The sequence below is a fragment of the Epinephelus lanceolatus genome, chromosome 11, assembly GCF_041903045.1.
Source record: "Epinephelus lanceolatus isolate andai-2023 chromosome 11, ASM4190304v1, whole genome shotgun sequence".
Classification (NCBI taxonomy): Eukaryota; Metazoa; Chordata; class Actinopteri; order Perciformes; family Serranidae; genus Epinephelus; species Epinephelus lanceolatus.
Window position 1 is genome coordinate 12,744,055 of NC_135744.1, and position 26,584 is coordinate 12,770,638.

Here is a 26,584-nt window from a genome sequence, read left to right on the forward strand (position 1 = left end):
ACCTCATAATCTCATTTTAATTTAAATGAGTGTAACGTTGATTTAATATTTATAGCATGTGTACCAGTTCTAATTATAGTTTCCTATGGGTTGGGAATGTGACTCCCGGAGACGGTCATGTGATGGTGTGAGGCTCATCTGACACTTCACAATTACATTACAGAGTAGATTCTAACTTACTAAAGTGCACATGCACCATTACAGCAGACTTTTGGATCAGTCAAGTGCAGCTTTAACAGCACTGAAATTTATCTACAGAAAAAAAACTTCAAAAATCTGAAAGAAAGAAAGAATCTAAGTGGTTTTTGTCGTCATAAAAATCTCTGTTTCCAGTCAATACATTTAGTTTTTGGATAAGATAAACAAGTCTCATCTGCATCTTTCACAGTTTTCCAACATTTTAGAGACTAAACGAGTAAACTGGCAAAAAATATATATAATAAAGGCTGCAGCCTTAAAACACGGAAAGGGAAAGTAGCTAGTGTCCAAAACTGGTGTCTTCACTTGTTTATAAGGTAAACCAACTCTTACACAGCTAAAATCTGATCATGCAGGGTGTGTGTGTGTGTGGTTATTATTGGCCAAAGGTACTTCTGAAAAAGACTGAAGTGAAACATATCTCTTCTGACAAGTGCCTTCACATGCACTGAGGCAATGAGGAACCAATGCACATTTACTACAGAGTTCAGCGACTAATGAAACCTGGCTGTGTGAGTGTGTTGGTGTAGATGAACGAGTCAGCAGTAACATCTTATCTTTGTGCTTCCCTCTTTCTCTCCTAATGTGATTTTGTTGTATGCCGTAGTTCTGCTTCGGAAACTGGACGAGAGGGTGGTTAGAGCTGCTCAAAGCTTTATGATTCTGTAAGAGGTTTGAAGGTACATTTCAAACTTTAACAAAGACGGGAGGGCAGAAGGATGCACACAAACTAACAGTGTTTAAAGGACTAGTTTTAGTTCAACAGGTTTTTGGGGAAATATTTGCTCTCTTTCAGAAGGTGAATTAACATCCATGCACAAACAGAAACAGAAAAACAACCATTTTACAACAGCTTTAAGGGAAATTATGTGCTGTAGTTAATTTGTGACAAACGTTAGCTTATCCAGTCAGGCAGAACTTCTGTGCAGCGTCTCCAGCTATGGTGTGGGTTACCAGATACGGTCAGTGAGCACAGCTGTTGGTCTCTGCTGAGGCATGATAGTACCATAACTGTGAAGCTGTACATGCTGCCCAGCTACCAAGTAACTTCCCCTGAAACCACAAACTGTTTTTATGTTTCTGTTTGTGTACGGCTCAAACAAACAAGATAAAAGTAAGTTTTAGAGGTTGGACAGAGCCAGGGTGGTTGTTTCCCCTGCTTCTAGTCTTTATGCTAAGCTAGATGTGCCAAAACCAGTACGTGTACCGAATTAAACTTCTCTTTACTCTAAAAGAAAGCAACAAATAATCATCAACCTTTAGTTTCTTCTGATGATCACTGAGTTAGAGCTGCCCTTTGAGAGTCAATTCAAATCATCAGTCGGAGATGCCTCAGTCAACTGCTTCAAGTTAAGCAGTCTTTTCTTTTTTTTGCAGTGTGTTTCTGGGGATGTTTTGGTCCCCAGATTTTGCTGCAGAGTGAGTGTTCTTGGCATAGATGCTGCTCTTTGATACAGACAGCTGTGAACGTGATGCAGCGGCACAGAGGAAGAGAAACTTTGCACCATAAGGCTGCGAGGAAACATTATCGTTTCTCTTCTGCTTAGAAGTGGTGAATTTACAGCTCACAGATATTTAATATGACACAGTCTCTGGCTTTTCTCTGATATCTGGTGTGGGCAAAAAATGTTGTTGCACATCACCGAACCATCGTTAGCGCCGTTAGCTTGTTTACTATATTAAATGAATGCGACCGTCACGCTAAATGTCCAGCTGGGCCCTGTTCAAAATTTAAACGTTTATATAGAAGGGAAAAAAAAAAGAAAAAAAACACACCCAAAAACGAAACTGTTTTGATCCTTCTTTCTTTTTTTTTGTTCCGCTTATGTCCATGCACAGCAATCAGATTCACGATCACAGCAACCCTAATACACATTGCATGACCGAAGAGGAGCAGGGAAAGAAAACAATCTTATTTTACCTCCCCCTCTCTCAAAACACTAATAATTGGAAGAAATAGATGATCTGTCAGTTACAGTTAAAAACCAGTACTTACAGTAGCTTCAGAAAGAAAATAAATAAACAGAGAAGAATCATCAGCTATACACAATGCCCTCTCCATCAAGGGAACAGCTTTTACACGACAGCTTCATATAGTCAATTTATTCTGAGTTGGGTACAGCCCTAAATTGAGTTTTGTTTACACTATCAATGTTTTTAAACCCAGTGATATGGACAGGTCTGCAGAGAAATATAAAAATGTGCATTTCTTAATCTATAACTCTTTACTTACACATGTGAATAATTCATATGTGTCTATGAACAAACCGCCATGAAACCTGATCTGTGGTAGAGCACTTGACACTCTTAATGAAAGTCTCGACAGAAATTATGTATTTCCGTGAGAAAACGGTGTTGCTCGAAACTTTTCGTTCAGGACGTCACGGACAACGTCATATTTTGTTGTGCAATGTGGTTCCAAGTGTGACGTCACTGTGGAGATACTTTTTTATACCTACACCAACTCCAACCTGCATTTGGAGTTTTCGTCCACAGAGGCAGCTGTCTGTCATCAGCAGTGGTCGGCCGAATTGCCTTCACCAGGCTGACTGACAGCAGACATTCACAGAACCACTGTCAACTCCAGGTGGCAGTGTTCTTGTAATGTATTTCATATTCAGAGAACAGACATTTGATTCATGGGATTCAAATTACGTCATACGTACAAGTGTCTTTCATCAAATGGAGCGCAAGCCTTTAGGTGCTTGTCCTGCAATGTTACTGCTTTCATTCACAACACAGTCGTACCAGCATTTTTTCTGAAATGTTACCAGGTCATGAGGTTGAAAATTGGTCGTATAGATTTCCCTGAATATTGATCCCTGCTCCCATTCACACAGGACCCCATACTATCCCTGAAATGTTCCTGAACATTTCAGGGATAGACTGCATGTGTAAAAGGGGCCCTAGTCATAGTGTGTCTTTACCTGGATGAAGGCATAGTACCCTAATGAGTGGATGCCCCAGTAGTAACCGAGGCCAAAAAGACATGTGAACAATCCACTCGTCAACATCCCAAAACTCAGGTAGTACCGAAGAGGCAGGCGCTCGCCAAATATCCCACTGTGAACACAAGACATGATTATGACTCAACATGACACACACATACACACATTCAGAGACAAAACATAGCCAAGTCTGCAGGCAACAGAACATACAAACCTGAAAAACATGCCGATGGCGTAGGCAACCAGGAAGGAGTTATCCAAGACCCCAAACAGAGTCTGGTAGTTGTCCTGGTCTGGAGAGACGACAGATAAATCTGTTAGCTTCCTCTATGTCATCGTTTAGAATTATGGATGTTTTTCTTTAAATAATTATAGACAAAGTACATGACATTATGCATCACAAAATATAAATGAACCCCCCACCCTAAACCCCACAACTCATCATCACCACATACACAAGTGGCCTAGTTGTCAACAAAAATACACTCCATCATATGCAAAACAAGGAAGTACATAACAAATACATATTTTTGTCAATGCACAGACAAACATGCAAATCCCACAGTGTAGCCCATGTCAGGCACGGCAGTATTTGCCCCAGCAGTTTATAGGACATCGTACCCTCACGGTCTTCGACACTGTTTTAACGTTCTTACAAATCCTATCCCACTCCTCATCAGAATTCTGCACGTTATATCAACTAGTAAGAGTTGTGCAGCATCAAGAGCCCTCGACAGCTTCCCACCCACCAACACAACCACTTGTGTTTGTTGAAATGCGTGACTGAGCCAGGGACTCACACTGCTAAATTAACCTTGTGATGATGGGAGAACAGAACCTGTACCTTAATATCCATATCGTGCCTACATGTTGAGGTTCACAACTTTTACTCTCAGCGACCAATACTAAGCATAGACAGTCTTTGACCTTTGAGCTGTAATGTGTTCGTTTCTGTTTTGTCGACAATAAATGATCTGTAAGTGCCAGTGTTTTGTTTGTTGTGTGATATTTACTTACCAAAAGGTGCCCAGTCACACCACGTCTCATTATTGGTAATGTTTAAGTCTGCTGGTCGAATGACTGAGGAACAGTTTCTGTGCAGCTCACTCTGAGAATCAGACAGAAACACATGGAAGGAAAAAGGTGAAACCAATCAGCCTTAACTCTCAGCACCACAAATGTTTAGATATTAGTATTATTACACATCACTGTATCCTGTATGCTCAGGTCGGCTGGCTCTGTTTAAAGTAGTAGTAGTAATGTCATTAAGTGTTTTGTGTTGTTTGTTTTAGAGCTGTATATTTTTATTCTGTATTTTTGTTCTATGCTGTCTGAACTGATGCTGCTGCCTGTCTGGGCCAGGTTTGCCTGGTTACATTAAAGGTTAAATAAATAAATAAATAAAATCTATCTATCTATCTATCTATCTATCTATCTATCCACATATCTATCCATCCATCCATCGCTTTTGATCAAATTATCTAAAGCACTGGTTCCCAACTGGTGGGTCACGCTCCAAAAGTGCGTTGCGGGTCCATTCTGAATGGACCGCAAGTGACTTGCAAACACGTTTAGTTTTTAAAAAACATTCTTTATTTTTAAGTACAGTGAATTTCCAGCACAGAGCTTCATTTTTAAGTGCTGTTTCCCACTGTAGAGTGAGTGACTAACGGACAGCTACTTCAGACAGTACGTATACATGCAGCTTGAGAAATTCGAATTATTGGCTTAGTCCGACTGAAATTGGACTATCTGTAGCTTGACTTTTGTATCTTTATATGCTGTGGTGTGTGGCATTTACATATGCAACATACTTGTCCCTATACAAATAAACATTAAATAAAAGAAAGCAATTGTTTACTTCTCTCACCTCTGTGGTTACTCTACCTTTACTTCAGGAATATGCGCTTTCAATCTTTCAATCAAACTGTGAGAGACGGAGAGCAATGGCTTGGGTGGGTGCTAAGATTTTCTCTAACTTTCTGTAGAAGATATTTAGATGTTTTTATATGTTCATTGTTCCCCTTTTTAATCCTGTTGTGTTGTTTAATGAGGAGAGGGGAAGACTTGAAGCTAAGATTCCCCATGTTGGGTGAAGAAATCAAACAAAGTATAGATATCAGACAGTTTAAAAACAGGTACAGAATAATTAGAGGGAATGTAAAGCACACTCAGGGTGATACTATTGTCGGTACTCTCAATTCCTATTTTTGTATTGTTGTAGAAGAACAAGTGGAGTTGTGTAAATGTGTCACTGATCGATGGTGTAATTATTCAATAATTTCATTAGTGATGGATCGGTATAGTTTGGGATTGGGGGTAGGGCTGGACAAGCATGTTGCTTCTTTCTACTCCCTTTGGGGCATGAAATGTTAATTTATGTTTCTCACTGTAAGTCTGTTCATGATTTATTGTCTCTGTTTTTTAGGTGTTGTTTTAAATGTTCAAAATAAATCAAATGAGTTCCTCTTTTGTTTATTCTCCTATTGACGTGAAAATATCTGAGTGCCTCAGTTGTATTTATGTAAAACACCCAAATTAACCCAAATTGTTTTTCATGATTTCCAAACTCATATGAAGGAGCTCCAGAGATCATAATTTACAGGCAGTATTTGACCCGAACTTGACAAGTGCCTGCAAAAACTGTGACAAAAAGAAATGGGGTTGTCCCCGGTTACCTTAACAATGCTGATAGGTTTCCGTGACAGATGGTAGGCCGTGTAGAAGAGGAAGGTGAGGAAAAGAATGAAACCGCGATACCTGCAACAGAGAGATAGAAAGATTTGGTGGTCAAATTCTTTCTGATAAGACAAGAGGCAGTTATAATGACGGTGTAACTAATTAAAATACTGGCCCTTCAGAATCTTCTTTATTTGTGTGTTGCAAAAACGGAACAACAAATAACGAAGATTTTTGCTTGTCAATCTTTAAATGAATCACACCAACTCACCAACTTTGACATAAAAAAAAAAATGACTGAAAGAAAACAAAAATGAGAAATCTTAATATGCTTAAAACCTCAACAAAACTTTTTTATTGATGGAAATCAAAAATCAGTCAAGTAAATATTATTTTTAATGCATATAAACTATTTAAAAACATCAAGTTTGGATATATGTGACACCAGTGGTGGAAAGTAACTAAGTACATTCACAAGTAACAAACTTCTGTCTGATTTTGAGATACTTTACTTGAGTATTTACATGTTATTATGACTTTATACTTCAGCTGAACTACATTTCAGAAGGAGAAGTACTTCTACTCCACCTCACTTCTCCTATGAACATTACAAACTCCACACAGACAGGATTTACTGCCGGGCTGTTTGTTTGCACTAGATTGCACAGGTGTACCTAACAGACAGGTTGGATGTGCAGTGAGTCCACACAGCGTCGGCCATCTTCAGATCTCTGTTGTGTTTTCATCACATACACTACAAACCTGGCGTGGCACCGTGACAGACGAGTTTCAATTAACACGCACCGTTCATTACTCGGAAAATTTTCAAGTATGTTGCTGTAACAGGCTGCTGTAAATACTGAGAAATGAATAACAAGTTGGTAAATGTGTCAGAGCGCAGGTACGACAGTAAGTCAGGTGCTCATGTTAAAGAAACAATAATAATCTTCACAGTCAGTTATTTGTAGGTTTCAGCATCTCAAATGTGTGGATTTTATGTTTTTTCCTGTCTTACATTATAGTAAATAAAAAAATATTTGGATACGGGACTGTTGCTCTAACGACAAATGCTATTTGAAGACATTCCCCTTTGGCCTCTGGGAAAATATGACGACCATTTTTCAGTTCTAAACATTTACTGACACTGAAACTAGTTATTAGATGAAGTCCTGCTCAAAATGTCTCACAATTATGACCCTAAAATTTTGGCGTGGCCTAAATAAATAAAGTGACGAATTATCCTCACAGTGTAAAGTGATATTAGGAACAGGAATGCTCGTAAAGTAGGGTGACCCTAGTCTTTTTCCAAATTCCTTAAATCCTTCATAAGTCGATGACCGTTATTGTTTCGTTAAAGGTCAAATCTGTGTCGACAAGGCAGGTAGCTCAGAAATGACAACTTTCTGAATGGAGTTTGGTGTGGCTCCTGATTCTTTCTTATTGTTCCGACTTAATATGACATTGATACAAGATACAAAGTGATTATTTGGACTTAATTAGTCCTATTTTTTAATTTCTCATTAATTTATCTCTTCTTCCTGGTGGGAATGAACTTTCTCACTAAACTGTCGGGGGTCTTGATTGATGCAAAATCAGCAAAAAAGGTAATATAAAGTCCGCTCAGCGTGAAGTGATTTTAGAAACTGAGATGTTATTAAAATAGGGTGACAATAATATTTTTCCAAGTTCCTTGAATTCTTCATTTGTCCACTACTGCATTGATTCGTTAAAGGTCAAATGTGTGTCACCAAGGCAGTTAGCTCAGAAATGCCAATTTTTTTTAATGGAGTTCAGTGTGGCTCTTGATTCTCACATCAGAACCCAAATGTACCTGGAGCACACATCCCAATGAAAACAGGCAGTGGTTTTGAGTTTGTAACAGGTAGTAAGATATAGAAAGTAGGGGTCGACAGATAATCAGCCTGGCCAATTATTGGGGCCGATATTATGAGTTTTTAGGGTTATCAGTATCAGTGATTTTTTTCCACCGATATGCCGATATACAGTTTTGTTTTCCTTAGTTGCGCTGTTTTGCCCCTGGCGTGCTTCTCACTGCCTGCACGTACCACTCTAGGCTCTTAAAAGCAAACTCAAGACCTACCTTTTTAGCCTCGCTTTTAATTGAGCTCTTCTTTATTTTATTTTATTTTACTTTATTATTTTTTACTGTTTTTCATTTTCTTTTTTAAATTTTGTATTCATGATTATTGTGTATTTATTTAATAATTTTTATTAATCTGTTTTTATTTAGCTGGCATTTTCTTCAACTTTGTTACTCATTTATTTATTTTTAACTTATCTATTTTCCTATTTATTGAAAGATCTAAAATTTCGTCCTTTATTCTGAGTTTTTATCCTGCCTCTGGTGTTTTCTTACTCATGATAGCGTTTCCTCAGTTACCGTTTTTATGAGTGCTGTTATAATAGCCTGCTACTGTTCAGTCCTTACCATTACAGTGCTTTGTCAGTGGTTTTTTTTTATTTTTTATTCTCTGTCAACTGGGATTTTTACAGCAGACGTGTATTGGTTGTAAATATCTGTATCGGCATTGGCTGTGAAAAAAACATATCAGTCGATCCCTAATAGAAAGAAATTATTAGTTGCAGTCCTGGTCAGATTATCTTATAATTATGACCCTGTCTTATTATTCTGACTATATTAAGTCATACTTACAAGATACAGAGTAATTATCTGGACTTAATTAGTCCTACTTTTTAATTTCTCATTTTTTTATTTAGGTCTTTTTTCTCCTGGTGGGATGTAACTTTCTTACTAAACTGCAAAACTGCCCAAATCAGCAAAAATAAATAAATAATTAACAGTGTTAAGTCATATGAGATGCTTCACATTCCTTAAATTCTTCATTTGTCCAGGACTGTATTGATCCATTAAAGGTCAAATCTGTGTCGACAGGGCAGGAAGCCTTTGGTGTAACACTTGATTCTCACATCCGAGCCCAAATGTACCCTGTGCACACATCCCACTGAACACAGGCAGTGGTAATGAGTGTGTAACAGGCAGTAAGATATAGAAAATGAGGCCATTATAAAGTGAATCACCGGAATTAGTGAGCCCAGTACAGATCCAGTGTGTGTGTTCATTGATGAGGTTAAGACAATCATTGACAGCAGAGGAGATAACAGGAACACATGTAGAGCTGTGGTTGTGCTGAGGATGTTATTAAGTCTGGAGAACAATGGGAATGGACGACGATGGAAACTTACCAGCTATCTCTAGAGAAGGCGGTGATGAGCCGGATCCCGGGAGCCAGAGACGACTTCATGTTTCGATGAACACTGTGTCAAACTTTAACACTGAAACAGTCAGATCCCAGGCATGTCTCCGGAGTCTGCTGGAAGCACTGCTGGTCCTGGACTGTTTGAGGCGGAATAACTTCAGTTGTATAACGGGGTTGTAACCACAAAAAGCGTGTCAAAGAGTCGCTATCCCGGGACAAAACACTGGGTTTAGACTACCTCACGTGAAGACACAACGGAGCTTTTAAACCTGGTCAGATAAAGCCACCGGTTCACATCAGAAACCAGCTGCTAACTAAAAGAATAAAGCAGCAGCGGAACAGCCCGGTGGGTGCAGATGGAGTCCGTTAACGTCCAGCAGGGCTCCATACTGAGCCGCTCACAGTTTATATCCTGCGGGTCCACAGAGCCAGCCTCCCCGGGACACCTCTCACACACACACCGGTGCAAACAGGCGGCCGGTATTATTAAAAACACAGATTATTATTAGCCGTGATTTGTTATTCCATTACATTTTCCAGACGGAGCCTCCCGTTGGCCACGTGATCGCCTGCTCTGACGTCAAACAGGAAGCAGCTGAGGTGGAAGCGGCTGTTATTCAGAGAGGGCCGGTCGCAACATGATTAACTTGATGGTGTTTGATTAGAAAACATAATGCAAGTGTCTCAAATGAAATCTAAAATAAAATGAAATAAAATAAAAAACGATAAAATAAAATAGCATGAAATAACAAAATGACACAAAATAAAATTGCATAACATAAAATTAAACAAAATAAAATAACATAAAATTAAATAAGATAACAAGGAAATAACGTCAAATGAAATCAAATACAATAAAATAAATTAAAATAAAATACGATACAATAGAATGAAATAACAAAGTAATTATATTAAATAACAAAATAAAATAACATAAAATAAAATACAATACAATAAAATAATGAAATGACAAAAAATTCAATTAAATCAAATAACAAAATGAAATAACAAAATAAAATAAAATAAAATAAAAACGTGTCTCTCTCTTGAATTAAAACTATTCAACCTTTACTACTGACTTCTGTTCAAACTTAATTACAGACATACGCAGTTTTGATGTGTTATAATTCCAAGTTGGCACATCCATAGTGTCATTTTGATTAATAGCAAGTGAGTAATGATATCTACAGCTGCAATAACAGTTAGGACATTGTGTATTCAGTTGAACACAGTACAGTGAAAGTAATAACAGCAATATATACCTATCAGCCAAAACATTAAAACCACTGACAGGTGACGTGAACAACATTGATCATCTTGTTACAGTGCAATATTACATTTGGAAACCTTGGGTCCTGGCATTCATGTGGATGCTACTTGACGTGCTCCACCACCCAAACACTGTCGCAGACCAAGTACCCTCTTATGGCAATGGCACTTATGGATGGCAGTGCCCCCCAGCAGGACAATGCACCATGCCACACCATAAAAACTGCTCAGGAATCAAGGTGTTGACCTGGCCTTCAAATACCCCAGATCACAATCTGATCAAACATCTGAGGGACAAGCTGGTACCCCAGAGGTACCCCCGATCCACAGTGTGTCCTCCTTGGAGCTGAGGCATGAACACAGGACCTCTGGGGGGTGTCCTATAGTGTCTGGCACCAACGCCTTGGCTTCAGATCTTTTGGGTCCTGTGGGTTGTGAGGTGGGGTAACAACATGTCCCACAGATGTTTGATCAGATCGGGATCCAAGGAATTTGAAGGCCAGGTCAATGCCTTGAGCTCTTTGGCACGTTCCTCAGACCACTCCTGAGCAGTTTTTGTGGTGTGGCGTTGTGCATTGTCCTGCTGGGGGGCTACAGCTACTGGGGAGTGGTGCTGCCATAAGGGGGGGGGGGTACCTGGTCTGCACTGGTGTTTAAGTGGGTGGAGCGTGTCTGGTGGCAACCACATGAATGTCAGAACGGTTTCCCAACAGAACATTGCACTGTAACAAGATGATCAATGTTGTTCATGTCACCTGTCAGTGGTTTTAATGTTCCGTTCATTACTCACTTGCTATGAATCAAAATGACACTGTGGATGTGCCAACTTGGAATTACAATGTGTTACAACTGTGTATGTCTGTAATTAAGTTTGAACAGAAGTCAATAGTAAAGGTTGAATAGTTTTAATTAAGTTACAGATAACTATAATAAACATTCCCACAAGTCAGAAATTATCTGATGATATCAAGAATTAACTTTTTGACAAGTGAGAAATAAACTGTACATCTCTTTAATTAAAAATGCTGCTAGTCAAAATTACATTATGAATCAGTTGGCTTGGAATTCTCACTGGTCAAAAAGCAGTTGCTGATATCTACAGTTTCCATTACTGCTACTGATTAAATATTAAAAGGGTATATGGCTTCTGTTCCTATAAAGAATGAATTCAAGTGACATCTAATTAAAAAGATGAAAGAGTTTAAGAATGTTGACGTGACCTGTAGATTCTTTAAAATCCCTTACAACCAACAGCCAATCCTCAAAAAGCACATTCTCAAGTTTGTACTGATGATTTAACCAGCATAGCTTTGTGGAGATTACACAGGCCTGCATATTTCTGCACAATGTTTATAGTAGACAGCTGTTGAGGTTCATCTTGTTTAGCTCTGTTGTCCTTGTTTGAGCTGTATGTCCATTCATGGAGAGCAGCACAAATCTGGAGTTGGATTCCATGCATGTGCACACACACTTGGCCAATAAAGCTGATTGTTGTTTCTTTATTATCAATAAATAAACTAAAAGTAAATTCCTGTGAGGTTTTATAAAATTTTAAATACATTTAACAATCCAGTCTTTATGCTGAGAATTGACATCTAAGAACCACGTGTGTTTCTGGCACAACGTCAGTGTGCTGCTGCTCCAATCTGACAGCAGACAAAATACTCGGAGCAAATGCAAAGCAATGACAAAATACTGCTTAAAGGAAAACGAACCCCACAAAATCATCATTTGTAAACTAATTACTCACCCCATGTTATGCTTAACTCGAAAACAACTTTGTTTTTAAGTGCCTCCCAAACAAATCCACTATTGCTAAAACCTAATGACTTAAAACACTTACACATGAGCAGCCTCATGCACAGACGAGAAGCACCTGATGCCTGCATTTAAACTCTGCTTACACAGGAGTGCTCCTCATCCCACTCGTGCATGAGACTGTTCATGTGTAAGTGTTTAAAATATTAAGGTTTTAGCAAAAATGCATGAGTTTGAGAAGTACAGTGCAGTTAGATGGTAAATGGACTGCACTTGCACTGCAATTCACACACATTCACACACATTCACACACTGGTGGCCGAGGCTACCACACATGGTGCCACCTGCTACTCAGTAACAATTCACACACCGATGGAGCAGCCATCGGGAGCAATTTGGGGTTCAGTATCTTGCTCACGGATACTTCAACATGCAGACTGGAGGAGCCAGGGATCAAACCACCGTTCTTCCAACTGGTGGACAAGCTGCTCTACCACCTGAGCTACAAATAAACTAAAATATGGATTATATAGTTGTGTGAGAGTTTGTAAACAGAACATTTTGATATAGTTTTGCTGATTTTGAACACAGGCCCCTATGACTTCAATTAATCATGAATTTTCTCTGATTCTGGATTCTTTGTTCACCGTGGAGGTGTGAGGGAAAAACAAAGTGTTCTTCATGGCATCAAGGTAACATGGCGTGAGCTTTTATGGGTGACATATTCCTTTAAAATGTAAATAAACAAAAACTCAGTAGAATATTTCCAGAAGTCAATCCTTCATGTGAACGCTGTGGACCTGCAACAGCATCATTGGCTCATATGTTCTGGAGTTGCCCGAGGATATTAAACTACCGGAGCATAATTTCTCAGACATTACTGAGAATTATACAAAACCTACTGACTCAGATCCTCTGATGGTTGTTTTAGGAGTTATAGACCCAAACATAGTAAAGATCAGTGTGGAGCACATCATGGTGTCATTTGTCAGCCTTCTAGCACGAATATGGATCTTTCCTAACTGGAAAAGAGAGCTGCACTGACACATTCAAATCTAATGATATAATGAAGGGCCTGGACTGAGAGAAAATTAAATTCTATTAAAAAACAAAATCTGGCAACCTTTCATAGCCTATTTTAATTCTATGAAATTCTCTGATAAGGGTTTATTAAGATGACATCCATCCCTGCCCTTTTTTTCTAATCTTTCCTTTATAGATTTTATTCTAATCCCCCTTCTTTTTGCTTTTTCTTTATTAATTTTATGCTGTACATTGATATTATTATTATACTTTTGTGTGTGTATAAAAGTTTGTATATTTTGTGTATTGCTGTAAAATAATAAATACAGTTTAAAAAAAAAATGTAATCAAACAATTTTAATTAATCACTCTCCAACCAGTAGACAAGTTTAAATCAGCATAAAAAAATGTATGTTTAATGTGACTAAAGCAGGAATGTTGGTGAAACCGTCTGCATTTATCTTAAAGTTAATGTGAGAGATTCTTTAAGTATCTGTAGTCATTAGTTTTACAGGTAAAAAGTGAAATTATGACCTCATGATGGCATGGCCGAGGATCACCAAAGTCTTCAGGATACCATCATCTTGAAGCCATAAATGTCTGTACAAAATATTGCCCCAATCCATCACATATACTGGGTCCTGTGGTAGCACTAGATGAAAAGTCAGGGATCATAAAAGTCAGTTGGATTCATCTTATGGAAAACATGGGTGCTTGTAGAAAATATACATCCCATATTTGTTGAGATATTTCAGCCTGGAGGCTAAACACATCCTGGACCTCTCTGTGCCGGACAGTGACCAACCTGATATCACAGTCATCCACATCAAACCAGATAAAGTTTAGGTTTACATTTTAGATTTTCTTCAAACCTTACGTACATGTAATGTTTATTTCTTGGTGCCAGATGGCAAACACCTCCGTCTGATTTGACACACATCAATCTTCATCCGTATTACCCAAAATGTTGGACAGCAAGGAGTCTACTTCATCATCATCTTCGTTTACTGTACCTCCAAACTCAACAGTGTTGAATGTAATGCCTTGGCGTACGCTGTGAAGAAGACAAATAACTGTCAGTGTTTTGACTGATTTCATGTATAGTTCCTCTGAAGCTCAGCGGCAGTGTGTGAGGCAGGTGTGTGCAGAGAGTACCTCTGGGATTGTTGTGGAAGACACAGTTGTTAGCACAGGTGTCGGGGTGAGAGTCCCAGAACGAGGACGCACAGCAGCAGAGAGGAGGCGGCTCCAGCTTCTCCTGAGACAGTCGCTCCTTCATCTGAGCTCTCAGAGCCTCAATGTACCTGCTGAGAGCGACAGTCAGCATGTTCATCAGAGCAGATCCAGATTGAGGAAGGTAGTCACATATTTTAGGGTGCATGTGTAGTTTAGTGTGCAGTTAGTCCATGTTGTCCACAGATCGCTGTACTGAACTATGTGTGTTTATCCTCTGTAGTGTCACAAAGAGCTCATGGAACTAAAACTATCAGTTATCTGTTGAAATTAGTGCACCACGCAACTAGTATGTAGTGTACAAAGTGTAGTACACTGAAGTGTACTGACAGAAGTATGCGATTTGAGAATTTGAGACACACTCGTAGACCTTTTTATTCAACACAACCTTCTTCCTTGACAAAAGCTGGTGTCTACATTACCCACGATGCACCTTAACCACCAACAGCTCTCCCTCCCCGGAGTTGTGTTACGCATGTAGCAGATCATGTAGCCTTGATGAGGAGCAGCTACAGAAGTCTGGTCAGCTCACTTCTTTCTAACTCTACACCCCCAGATTTCTTTCTCACTTTTAAACTTGTAGTCTTCAGCTCCAGCTGATACGGACTCACGTGACATATTTGAGTCAATTCATCAAACTTCACCCAGAGAGGCTTTATACAACATTTTTCACTTCTGCAGTAGTACACTCCGAGTCAAGTAAACAGACTTCAATATGTAAAATCAGGGAGTTCCCCATTAATTTTGTCAACTGGATCATCACTAATTACCTCACAGCTACTTTCCCTTTTTCCTCTCTTCTCCTCCTCCTCTGCAGCTCCACCGCTCTCTCCTCTTCCTCCAGCTTCAGCCGCTCCAGAATCAGCAGCTCTCTCTCCTCCAGCTTCTGTCGGGCCTCCGCCAGCTGCCGAACTCTCTCCAGCTTTCTCTCTTCCTCCAGACGGCTCTGTTCTTTCTCTGCTTTGATCCTTCAGTGACGACAGGGACAGTTGAGAGGAGAGTTTCACTGAGACCAAGGCTTAGGAATCACATGTAATTTACACTCATATGTTAATCTCTTAATTATTCTGAATGTTGAACACAGAAGCAAAGTATTCAGCCATATTTTGGTAAAATATGGCAATGTTATAATTTTTTTCAGTTGTGAATACTTGTCATTACTGTTGCATGTTATAAATGACTCAAACTCATTCACAGAAACATTTAACAGCCATCTTTAAAAGCTACAGATTATTTGATGCTCTAAAGACATCGATCGTTCAAATGATGCCAGAGAAAATACTGCGGTCTTGTCACCTTGCCGTCCTCTTCAGGTGTTTCCTGTTCTGCTTGTTCTCCTTCACTTGCTCTCTCTCCATGTTCATGTACAGACGGCGGTGCATCAGGAACTGAGACTGACGCTGCAGAGAGAGACGTGCTGTCTGTAACATCTGGTCTGACAGGGCAGGGTTGGAACACGTAGAGTCAAAGCTTCATACACATGTCTGATTGTGTCTACCTGTCTTTTCAGTTCCTCTTGGTTAGTCAGAGGCCACAGGGCCTGTGAGACTCTGAGGCTGGATTTGAAATCAGGATCAGGCTGTGATTTGTCAGCATCCCACGACACAGGTCCGCTCACCTGAAACACAGACAGAACAGAGTCTTATCTAACAATATATGTTTTATATATCTTCAAGCTCACCACTTTTTCAATACAGATGTTATGGAAGATGTCTGGTGATATTCTATAATTCCCTTATTGTCAACAAATCCCATTAAAGAACTCGACAAAGAAGTATTGTCTAACATATTCCTCTCTGTGCCTTGGAGCTCCATCCAAACACATAAGTGAGCACAGGACTGTTGCACTGTGACATGTTCATTCTACAAAGGCACACACTATAGTTTATTTCGGATAAATCCACTGTGAATGCACTGTCCTGCTGCTGTAAATACTCTCTAAAACATCCAACCCAAGGCTGAAAAAATGTCCTTCACTGTGTATACTGTGAAATACAACTACAGTACCAGCTGTTTCAGGAAATTATTGAGCCTTTATGTAAAGTTAAAGTTGTACGCCTTGAGTGGGAACTAACAGATTCATGCAGGGATGAGTACTAAAACTGAAAAATGAGTTAGCTTTTGTGCACCTCTGGGTGTCAGACGCCTGAAATAAGGTCTGTGGTTAACACAAGCTTAAGAGACTGTCACATTTTGTTTTGTACTACACAAAATTTGTCTGTAGATATCCCACCGCTGTACTCTGAAGGTTTTATGTATTTCCAAAAAGGTGGTTGTTAACAAGTGGCAAAGTGAGACCACAAAAGGTCATTATTTCTGACACACTTGTCCGACTGAGCAAGTGAAAAAAAGAAGAACTGGAATTACAGCCTTGTGTTTGTATGCCTCCACGAACCAGTCAAGTTGCAGTTACAGTTTCCATCCATGTCTGTGAAAACATGCTTCATACACATCTTCCTCCCAGCAGCACAGACGATCGACACAATCAGCACAGTTTCAAGATTTGTATCATTGATTCACTATCTGATCAAATGTCTCTCCTTTCTTTTCCTGAGATATGATGTTAAATAATGGACAGAAAAAAATATCATGTCAGAGTGAAGCCGACCTTTGCCCTTTTGGACAGCTAATGTCATCACTTCATCATTTTATCCTGTTAGACATTTGTGTGAAATTTTGTCAGAATGAACGTATAACTTCTTGAGTTATACTTTAGTATAAGGTGGACGTTTGTGCCAAATCTGAAAAAAAAAAATTCCCTCAAGGTGTTCTTGAGATATCACATTCCCAAGAATAGGACTGACATACGTACACACAACCTGAAGATATAATGCCTCCGGCCAGAGTCCTGAACCATGTCGGATACCCGCAGGTACAAAAAGCTGTGTGACAGGTGCCAAAATATATATATATATATATATTTATATATATATATATATATATATATATATATATATATATATATATATATATATATATATATATATATATATATATAAAGACACACACACACAGGGCGGCATGGTGGTTAGCACTCTCGCCTCACAGCAAGGGGGTTGCCGGTTTGATCCCGGGCGTGGGAGCCCTTCTGTGCGGAGTTTGCATGTTCTCCCCGTGTCAGCGTGGGTTCTCTCCGGGCACTCCGGCTTCCTCCCACAGTCCAAAGACATGCAGATTGGGGACTAGGTTAATTGGTAACTCTAAATTGTCTGTAGGTGTGAATGTGAGCGTGAATGGTTGTTTGTCTCTATGTGTCAGCCCTGCGATAGTCTGGCGACCTGTCCAGGGTGTACCCTGCCTCTCGCCCGATGTCAGCTGGGATAGGCTCCACCCCCCCGTGACCCTCAAGAGGATGAAGCGGTTAGAAGATGAATGAATGAATATATATATATATATATATATATATATATATATATATATATATATATATATATTTGCACCTGTCACACAGCTTTTTTATACATATATATATTTTTTTTTTTTCAGAATAAAACAAAATAAAAAGATGTGCAGTATGTGTGTAATATTTTAACATCTAAATCACTATTATCAACCCACAGTTCCTTTAATTTTGAAAGTCAATGACACAAGTGTAACCTTTGACCCCGTGCTCACACTGGTCACCGACGTGGAGGACTCCAGCCATCAAACTTTGCAGCCCGAGGATGAGGTGGCAGCCTACATGGAGTTCAAGACACCCAAGGGGGATCCTTTGGAGGTTTGATGGTGGTGGAAGGAGCATGCTAAAATGTTTCCTGACCTGGCAGTGATTGAATGTTTTCACCATCCAGTCAAAGAGACATCCAATTCAAGAATGGAGAATCAGCTTAATGTGAGAGGCTGGAGCCTGGGGGGGGTTTAATCACGGGTGCAGGCGGGTGCTGCTTTGACTTAGACATGATGACAGGTAACAGGTCGGGTCTGGTACCGCGCTTTAGGGGTATAAATGAGTGTGGGTTTTTTTTTATTTTACTTATCTTTTTTATATATCTTTTAGGACTTTCTTGCCTTTAATCGATAGGACAGATTATTAGTGTGAAAGGGGGGACAGAGAATGGGGCTGACATGCAGCAGGGGGCCGGGTGGTTGGAATCGAGCCCGCCGCCACTGCAGCAAGGACAGGGCTTTTGCACATGGGGCGTCTGCTCTACCAGGTGAGCTAATGGGTTTTTAAAAAATGGACCCATACAGGACTCTGCCTCCAGCGACAGATCTCACCGGCACGGAGGCATAAAAACATCAGCATTAAAGCCTGTGTTGGTGAACGTCTACATGTCATGCACCCCAGATGAGTTTATAAACAACGCTTTGCAATTAGAAAGCCATTAGCATGGCACACAGACTGAACCAAAATGAAAGGTGCCACTGCTGCATCATGGGTAATCATTAACCTTCTGCTGAACAAGGGGACATTCGTGTTGACTGGTAAAGAGATAATGATCCTCCTCTTCCTCTTCTTCTTCTTCTTCTTCTTCTTCTTCTTCTTGAACATCCTCCTCCTCCTCCTCCTCCTGCTCTGCTCTCAGCACATGAGATCCGGCTCTCTGTTGGGTGTAGAGAAGTGATATTACACGCTGGCTGTGCATGAATACACACACGTATAGGAACAATGTGTTATTTAAAAAGAGGAACGAGTGTGAGACACAGACGCTCACATGTGTGCTGGGAGAGATGTTCCATTCGCCTCCAGGAAGATCTGACTTCATTTCCCCGTGCGAGATCATCCGACAGGCGGCCAGTCTGAGTCTGACCTGCCTCATGCCCCCACTAGACTGGAAAACAATGGAAATAAATCATCGTCCAGATTAATCATTGTCACATTATTCTATCACTCACACAAGGAAACAATGCAATCATCCCACCCGCCAAAAACAACACACACTGCTGATTTGGAGAAAAAGGACCACAGACATGAACACAACAAAGGGACGATAGAAGATAAAAGTCTGCCGAGTCCCTGAGCTGACTTTGACCTTCCTCTGTAAACACAAGAGCCTGACAAATACTGGGGTTTTGAGGCCAATGCCAATATCGATTTTGAAAGTTCAAAAGATCTTAGACAAATATCTGCTAAGAATATTATTGGTGGCAGGTAAGTAATCCCTCACTAAGACATGGCTGAGAAAATAAATTCCACGTGTTGACGAACGGATCGACTTGGTGTGTTTAATATTTATGTAATGTAGAGAATGACTTTTAGTTTGAGAACCCAGAGGGAAAGTTTTATAGAGAACTGGACAAAATTGATAGTGTATGTCTCAGATAGACCTGATTATGTGTGAATAAGCATAAGAAACACATTAAAGTGTCTCTGTTTGTTTGTTTTGAACCAATATCTCTGTTTACAGAACATATTCATTCGTCATTTTCCTGGGTAATGCTTTGTTTTACTAATCTGTGATTTTGCAATGATTTCTACATTTCTTGAAAGTTTTCTGAGAAGAAGAAGAAAATTCTGTAACTAAAATGACTCCATTTAGACCGCAGTAAATGTTTATTCATCATTCATCATTACTGGAAACTTTATTCTTCATATTTCACAAACTCTGACACATTTTTAAACGGCTCATTTTTTTTGTTCCATTTCTTTAAGATATCTTTTGCATCTACTTATTTTCTATTCTTATTTTATTTTACCATTTTTCATTCATTTATTCAATTTTACTTGTGTATTTTACTTACTTTTTTTAACGCTCAAAAGGTCTTTATGTTCATCTGGTTGCGCATTTTATTCATGTATATTTATATTGTTTTTATAAACTAATTAAAAAAAAGAATTATAATAAAAAGAAAGTTCAAAACAGCAATAAATTTGAATCCGTTTAAGAACTGTGACCAACACATATACTGAGCAAGACATGATACAGCTGAAATACTCACAAGTGCTCTCTGGTGGACAAAATATGAAATAAGGACACTGTTTCTGAATCATCTCAAATACATCTTTAAAAGGGGTAATAGGGATTCTTTGAAATCGGGTTGTATGAGGTACTTGTCCACAGTCAGTATGTCACATACAGTAGATGTCAGTCATACACCCCCAGTTTGGAGAAGCAAGCTGGAGTCCAACATACGTGATCTACTGCTGTGAAGGGGTAGCAGCAAAACCAATGTAAGCCACCCTAAAAAGGTTCTATCTGAAAAGATCTATATTAGTTTAAGTGTACAATATATTTAGAATATTTTAAGCCCAGTTTCCACCAAGCAGTACGCTACGATTCAGTACAGTTCAGTATGCATTTTTCCCATTTCCACAGTGAAAAGTTGTGGATGGTACCAACAGAACCGTTCCTTACCGTCCCCATGTTTGGTCCCCCCTCTGTTGGGGTACCTAGCACACAGATCTGGTACTAAAAGGTGGAGCTGTGAACACTGCAGTCTGATTGGTCAGTAGAGGACAGTCACTCTGCTCAGGGCTGAGTTGTGTCTGGTTTTGAGGCTCATGTAACCACTGTTCATACTAGTGTTGCACGGTATACCGGTACTAAAATAGTACCGCGGTACTAGAGTATTCCAAATGGTACTATACTGCATTCGGAAAATACCGGTACTTTGAAACTGATTCAATTCATTAATTTAGTTAATTTATTTTACTCAATTATGCACACAAACGCCTTTCTTGTTCCTATTGGAGCACAGATTGCGCAAGTGGTGTGTATGACAACACCTGTATCAACATTCACAGCTGGCGCACGTGAAAAAAGACAAGAGAAAGTCTGCCTCACAAAGGGAGACAACACAAACTTGGTGGAACATTTGAGTTACCAAACCATGACGTCTGTACCGAGGTACTTACCGAACCATGATTTTTTTTGGTACCGTTACACCCTACTATTTATAGTTCTAAAGGTTTGTATCCAAAAGGACTTTTCCTTAGGAAAAGTACCAAAGAGTATCGCAAAATAATCGAAATTCATATTGGTATTGGTACCGAAACAAAGATTTTGGTATCGTGACAACACTAGTTCATACTGTGGAAAGTTTTATTAGTAAACTGTAACTATAAAATGAAAGGATGTTTTGCTGCCTCTCACAGCAGCTGGAGTCTGAGAAAAAATAACTTAATTCACTGGGCCGACTGCCGGCAACTTTTAAGGTGGAATGTTAACTTCTTGACGACGTGAATCCATCAACACACCTTAAACTTTGACCATTACTTTAGTTTTGTATTGTCTCTCTTGGATGACAGACACTTCTAGTAATGAGTGGATCTTCAAGACTTTAAAAATATATAATCATTTCAACTGGATCATGTGAACTGCATATAATCTAAACTTAACATGGAGAAAAAAAGTGTTGTGTAGCATCGTTCCTGTGGGCTACAGCAACACTAAACCCCTGAGCTTGCCTGAGAAGGACTAAATGCACAAAGCTGCTATTCTTAAATATCCCATGGAGAGAGACTCTCACTGCAGCCTGTTCTATTTTGTTCTGAAAATGTCTGCCTGCAGCCTCGTTCTGTGGACGATAAACAAGGTGCAGACTTTCATCTGTGTCACCGCTGATGATGAAATACAGCGAGCGCTGGACGGAGCAGTGAGCGACAACAACCCCGCCCACATTTAAGAGGACTGTCTGTGGTGGAAACACTAAACAGACCGAGGGTCTAGATACCATGTCTGAAGGGTTACTGTTGGTTCCAAAGGTACTGTACTGAAAGGGTTTGGTGGAAACGGGGCTTTTTTTTTTTTTTTTACTGTTTTACCTTTCCTGCAGTGTCACCATTAACGGCTTCAGTTCAGTTTTGTGCTCTTGTTAAAGCCTCTAGACTCCAGTGACAAAAACAGGAGCTGCTGGTCTACCGCTGCCTCCAACAGTGAGTTTATTTGTGTTATGGTGTGACTGTGGTGAAACCAAATGAATCCTTTGAAACATTTACTTCAAAGTTTTCTGGAAGGAGCACTCATCAAAACACTAACAAAAGCTGAGATTAATTTGCTAAAACTTCAGTTATATAATAATAATATGATGCCCTCTCTCTCACCTCCTGAGATCTCCTCTCTGTCACTCGCTGTTGTGCAACTCCTCCTGCAGACATCAGTGTCTCACCATCAGACACATGCTGGGTCCAGCCCTGATACTGCTGTTGTGGGGTTCTCCTGTCAGGTTTCATCTGGACATAAACACAGCATTTTACAATGAAGAGGTCAATCAGACAGGGAACACAGCAGAATGGGCGAGCCGATGGCTCAGTCATGCTTCACTGTCTCCATGTAGAGGTGGATTTGCTCCGATTCTTTGTTTTACATCATTGTAAATCTAAGGTCCCCAAATTGTCTACTGCTGGTTGAATGAAGCCATTCAATGAAATGAAAAATGGTGATATTTTCTGACACTTTACAGACTAAATGTTTAACCAATTAATTAAAAAACACCCCATTAGTACTGCACTGTCAGTCATAGTAATGTTATCTTTACCACTGAGTCCATCTGAGGCTGCCATCTCTTCTTGCTGACTTGAGCCTGCTGTGCCACACGATGGCGTACTTCATCCTGAAATCGTCGGAGGCTCTCTTCATTCTCCCTCCTTTTCTCTGCCTGGATCTCCTCGGTTAGCAAAGCCAGAGCCTGAGCAAAGACATGGGAGAGTATTTGGATAACTTTGGAAAAAAAATCAGGACACTGAATTCATGTGACTTTTGCAGAATCAGCCCATCAAAGCTGCCAGCATTTTCACCTGTGACACATTGCTCCTTTTTGAGGTCTCAGAGACCAGAGCTATCAAAATGCATGTACTTATTTACTATCAATCTGATATTTACTGCCAGTATCTCAGCTGTTCCTAGGACTGCACTCTTCTGGACAGAGACATCAAATGTTGTACCTTGAGTGTGCTGGAGCCACTCTCCCAGTTTGGGGGTCGCAGCCCTGAGTGCTCCAATCACCACCGGCACCACTGTTGCCTTTACTCCCCACATCTTTTCCAGCTCCTCTTTCAGCCCTTGGTATTTTCAAGCTTCTTGTGTTCCTTCTTCCTGATGTTGCTGTCATCTATCACCACTGCCTTATTCTGTTGTTTGTCGATCAACATGATGTCTGGTTTGCTAGCCATCACCGGTTCATTAGTCTGGATCTGGAAGTCCCTCAGGATCTTAGCTCGGTCATTCTCAACCACCTTAGGAGGTGTCTTCCATTGTGACCTTGGAAATTCCAGCCCATTCTCAGTGCAAATGTTCCTGTATGCTATGCCAGCCACTTGGTTACGGCATTCCATGTACGCTCTTCCTGCCTGCATCTTACACCCTGCTGTTACGTGCTGAAGGTCCTGTCTACTGTGGTAGACCCCTGCTTCTATTGATCTTGTACCAAGTGCCTGATCCTGTGCCGCCATGATTAGTGCCTCTGTGCTGTCCTTCAGTCCAGCCTTTTCCAGCCACTGGTAGGATTTCTTGATGTTGGCCACTTCTTCAATCTGTCGGTGGTACATACCATGCAGGGGCTTGTCCTTCTATGTTGGTTCGTCCTCTTCTGCTGCCTGAGGTATTCACTTAGCAGCACATCTTTGGCAGCCATGTTCTGGATATATTCCTAGACAGTGGCACCAGTCCTCAGCCCCCCTCACTACGCTTAGTGTACAGTCTCACATAGGAGGACGGGGTTTTAATCCCGGCCTAGGCGCACATCATCCAGTAAGGGTCCTCAGGCAAGATTCCTAATGCTATACCTGCCTACCTCAGGAAAGAGCGATTACAGTCCTGATAGAGTCATACTGGCTCGGACGTTGCCCGGGTCAACAAGGTCCGCATCCTTTGCTAGGGAACCAGGGCAATCTGATGACAAATGGGCTACTGGAACAAGTCATACATGGGCAAGGGCGGAGAACATCTGAAGTGTGCAGTCCTAGGAAGAGCTAAGATACTGGGCAGAACCTTCAAACTCCCAGGCCTCTGATGGAGGACCTGAACTTGAGGATGATACAGATACCACCCTAATGTGTAAAATATAATGGGTTTACTACATTTTCAAAGCAATTCAAAGTTTTAGATTATTAAGACAAAATATAAATCAACTAATGAATTGTACGCTACACAGCAGTATATAAAGTAACTGAAACAGGCTCCACCTTTACCTGCTGCAACGTGTAAGTAATGAACACATTAATGCGTCAATAATTATACAGTACTATAATATATATGATATTGAAATGGACTATTCTGCATAATGAGTGCTTTAAACTAAACACTTAAACTTGGTTTTGATGCCAATACTTTAGAGAAGAGGTAACAGTATTTTTAAACTGTAGTATTCCTACTACTTCTACTGAAGTTAAAGATCTGAATATTTCTTCCATCAGCGTTGATTATAGTAAAACATTACTTTGTTAACCCTGCTGGTTGTTTGGTCATCACCAGTGACGGTTTCTAAAGAGCCTGGCAACAGAGCCGAAGCTAACTTTGGTCATTAGCGTTAAAACTCACAGACGGGTGCTCCAGGAAGACTTGTCCGCCCTCCACCCAGGCTCCCACCGCCACCACCGCCGGGTTCCTCTCAGCCAGCACCTTGTTGGCTCCTCTGGGGACTGGGGGCTCCTTCGTCCGGCTGACTGAAGCTTTACATCTGCAGCTTGTCGCTGTCATCCGCCGGGTGGCACTCATTAGTGACGTTAGCCTCGTTAGCTAGGATGCTAACTCACTGCTTTTTTAAATACTTTGTCCGTGTTCAGTGGGCCTCGTTATAGATTGATATTTACGTAACAATATGGCGGTTTTAAGGACTGTATAACGCACGATATTCGCTGAATGTTTGAACAATAAAACAAAGAAATGTCCCGCTAACGTTTGTGAACAGTTGCTGAACACCAACAGGTTTGTTTGAGTTTCGCTCATTTAATCTTCTTTTAGTTTCCGGCGTTTCACAAACAGCTCACTGGCGCAGTGCTGCCCCCATCTGGACAGGAGGAGGAATAACATAACATAACAAAAAGAAAAGAAAAGAAAAGAAAAGAATAATATGAAATAAAATAAAATAAAATAAGATAAAATAAAAAATAAGTTATAATTATTATCATTATATATATATATTTTTTTGAATATATTTATTATTATTTGTACTTATGTATATATTGTGATGTATGTAGCATTACACATATACTGATGATTTTATACCTACTATTTATAATTACAATTTTTGTCCAGTCGTTTTATTAACTTTTATTGTATATTATGGAATTGTTTGATTTTATGATTTTACGATTTTTTTTCGTAGCTGTGTCTTGTAAGGTGTCCTTGAGTGCTTTGAAAGGCGCCTATAAATAAAATGTATTATTATTATTTTTATATTTCTAACTTTACACACTAGCTTTATACACTTTAATGTAGCATTATATTATTTTTATACATTTTACACTTAACAATCAGCACATTATACTTTTAAATATTTTACATACTGGTGTTAACATTGCAGCATATTTCATTTTTATATTTTTACATACTTCATATTTTTTATGTATTTTTCGATAATTCCCTGCAATTTACATCTGAGCGACTGTAACAAACAACGATTTGTCCCTGGAGATCAAAAAAGTATTTATAATTCTGATTCTGAATCTGACAACAGCAGGTAGAGTTATCAATTATCCCAATGACACCGGAAATTAACTAAGGACATTTACTCAAGTACTGTACTTAAGTATAAGTTCCATTTCCTGTTATATTTCTACTTCACTAGAGAGTAAAATATTGAACTTTAGACTCCACTACATTTATCTAACAACTTACTTTATTTAGGATAAGAATACAAAATTGAATCAGTTCATAAATTATGATGTATTATAATGGATAACAGTATGACTTTACTGATCCCTTTATAAAATGCACATGCTACCAGGCAGTATATATGGTATTTAAAAAAGAGAAATAAAAGAAAAAAGCTCCAAATTTACCAGCTGCAGCATTGAAGTGTTGCACACATTAATGCAGCTTTATATCATTATAATTCAATAATATAATAAACATCTGAAAAGGGGACATTTTGCAAAAGATTTGTTTCCCTTTTGGTGCAAAATGTATATTTTGATGCAAATATTTTGTACACATGGATGCATTACTTTTACTTGTAACAGAGTATTTCTACACTGCAGCACTGCTCAGATTATAACATTAAATACTCCTCTCATAAGCAGCAGTGAACTGGTGAAGACTCAAAAGACGGATAAACCCCTCAGAGTCAGCTGAATGGGATGAGACAAATTGTTGTGTTCTCTCAGGCTCTGAGCTGTTCTTCAATGTCACATTGCAT

General features: G+C 39.6%; 2 protein-coding genes across 5 annotated transcripts in view; both read right to left on the bottom strand.

The window, feature by feature from the left end:
- The window catches only part of slc37a2 (solute carrier family 37 member 2), a 29,686-nt gene extending 20,033 nt beyond the window's left edge, over positions 1-9,653 (bottom strand). Inside the window, exons 1-5 of the mRNA XM_033650090.2 lie at positions 9,051-9,653; positions 5,825-5,906; positions 4,164-4,254; positions 3,361-3,439; positions 3,126-3,261 (exon numbers count right to left, since the gene is read on the bottom strand). Coding sequence (XP_033505981.1) covers positions 3,126-3,261; positions 3,361-3,439; positions 4,164-4,254; positions 5,825-5,906; positions 9,051-9,109 — 447 coding nt within the window. The 5' untranslated portion in view covers positions 9,110-9,653. The remainder of the gene's footprint in view (positions 1-3,125; positions 3,262-3,360; positions 3,440-4,163; positions 4,255-5,824; positions 5,907-9,050) is intronic.
- Positions 9,654-13,691: 4,038 nt separating this feature from the next.
- Positions 13,692-25,078, bottom strand: ccdc15 (coiled-coil domain containing 15). Of its 4 annotated transcripts, none has more exons than XM_033639282.2 (10): positions 24,766-25,078; positions 22,766-22,915; positions 22,332-22,460; positions 19,003-19,119; positions 18,739-18,891; positions 15,846-15,965; positions 15,644-15,747; positions 15,118-15,315; positions 14,270-14,421; positions 13,692-14,168 (listed from the first exon to the last, which is right to left on the bottom strand). In XM_033639282.2, the coding sequence occupies exons 1-10, from the start codon at positions 24,940-24,942 to the stop codon at positions 14,119-14,121; spliced, it is 1,350 nt and encodes a 449-aa protein (XP_033495173.2). In that variant the 5' UTR covers positions 24,943-25,078; the 3' UTR covers positions 13,692-14,118. The 4 variants fall into 4 exon arrangements, with proteins under 4 accessions (XP_033495173.2, XP_033495156.2, XP_078028406.1 ...); XM_033639265.2 differs by having other exon boundaries at positions 18,997-19,119; XM_078172280.1 differs by having other exon boundaries at positions 13,974-14,168; positions 14,270-14,418.
- Positions 25,079-26,584: the final 1,506 nt, after the last annotated feature.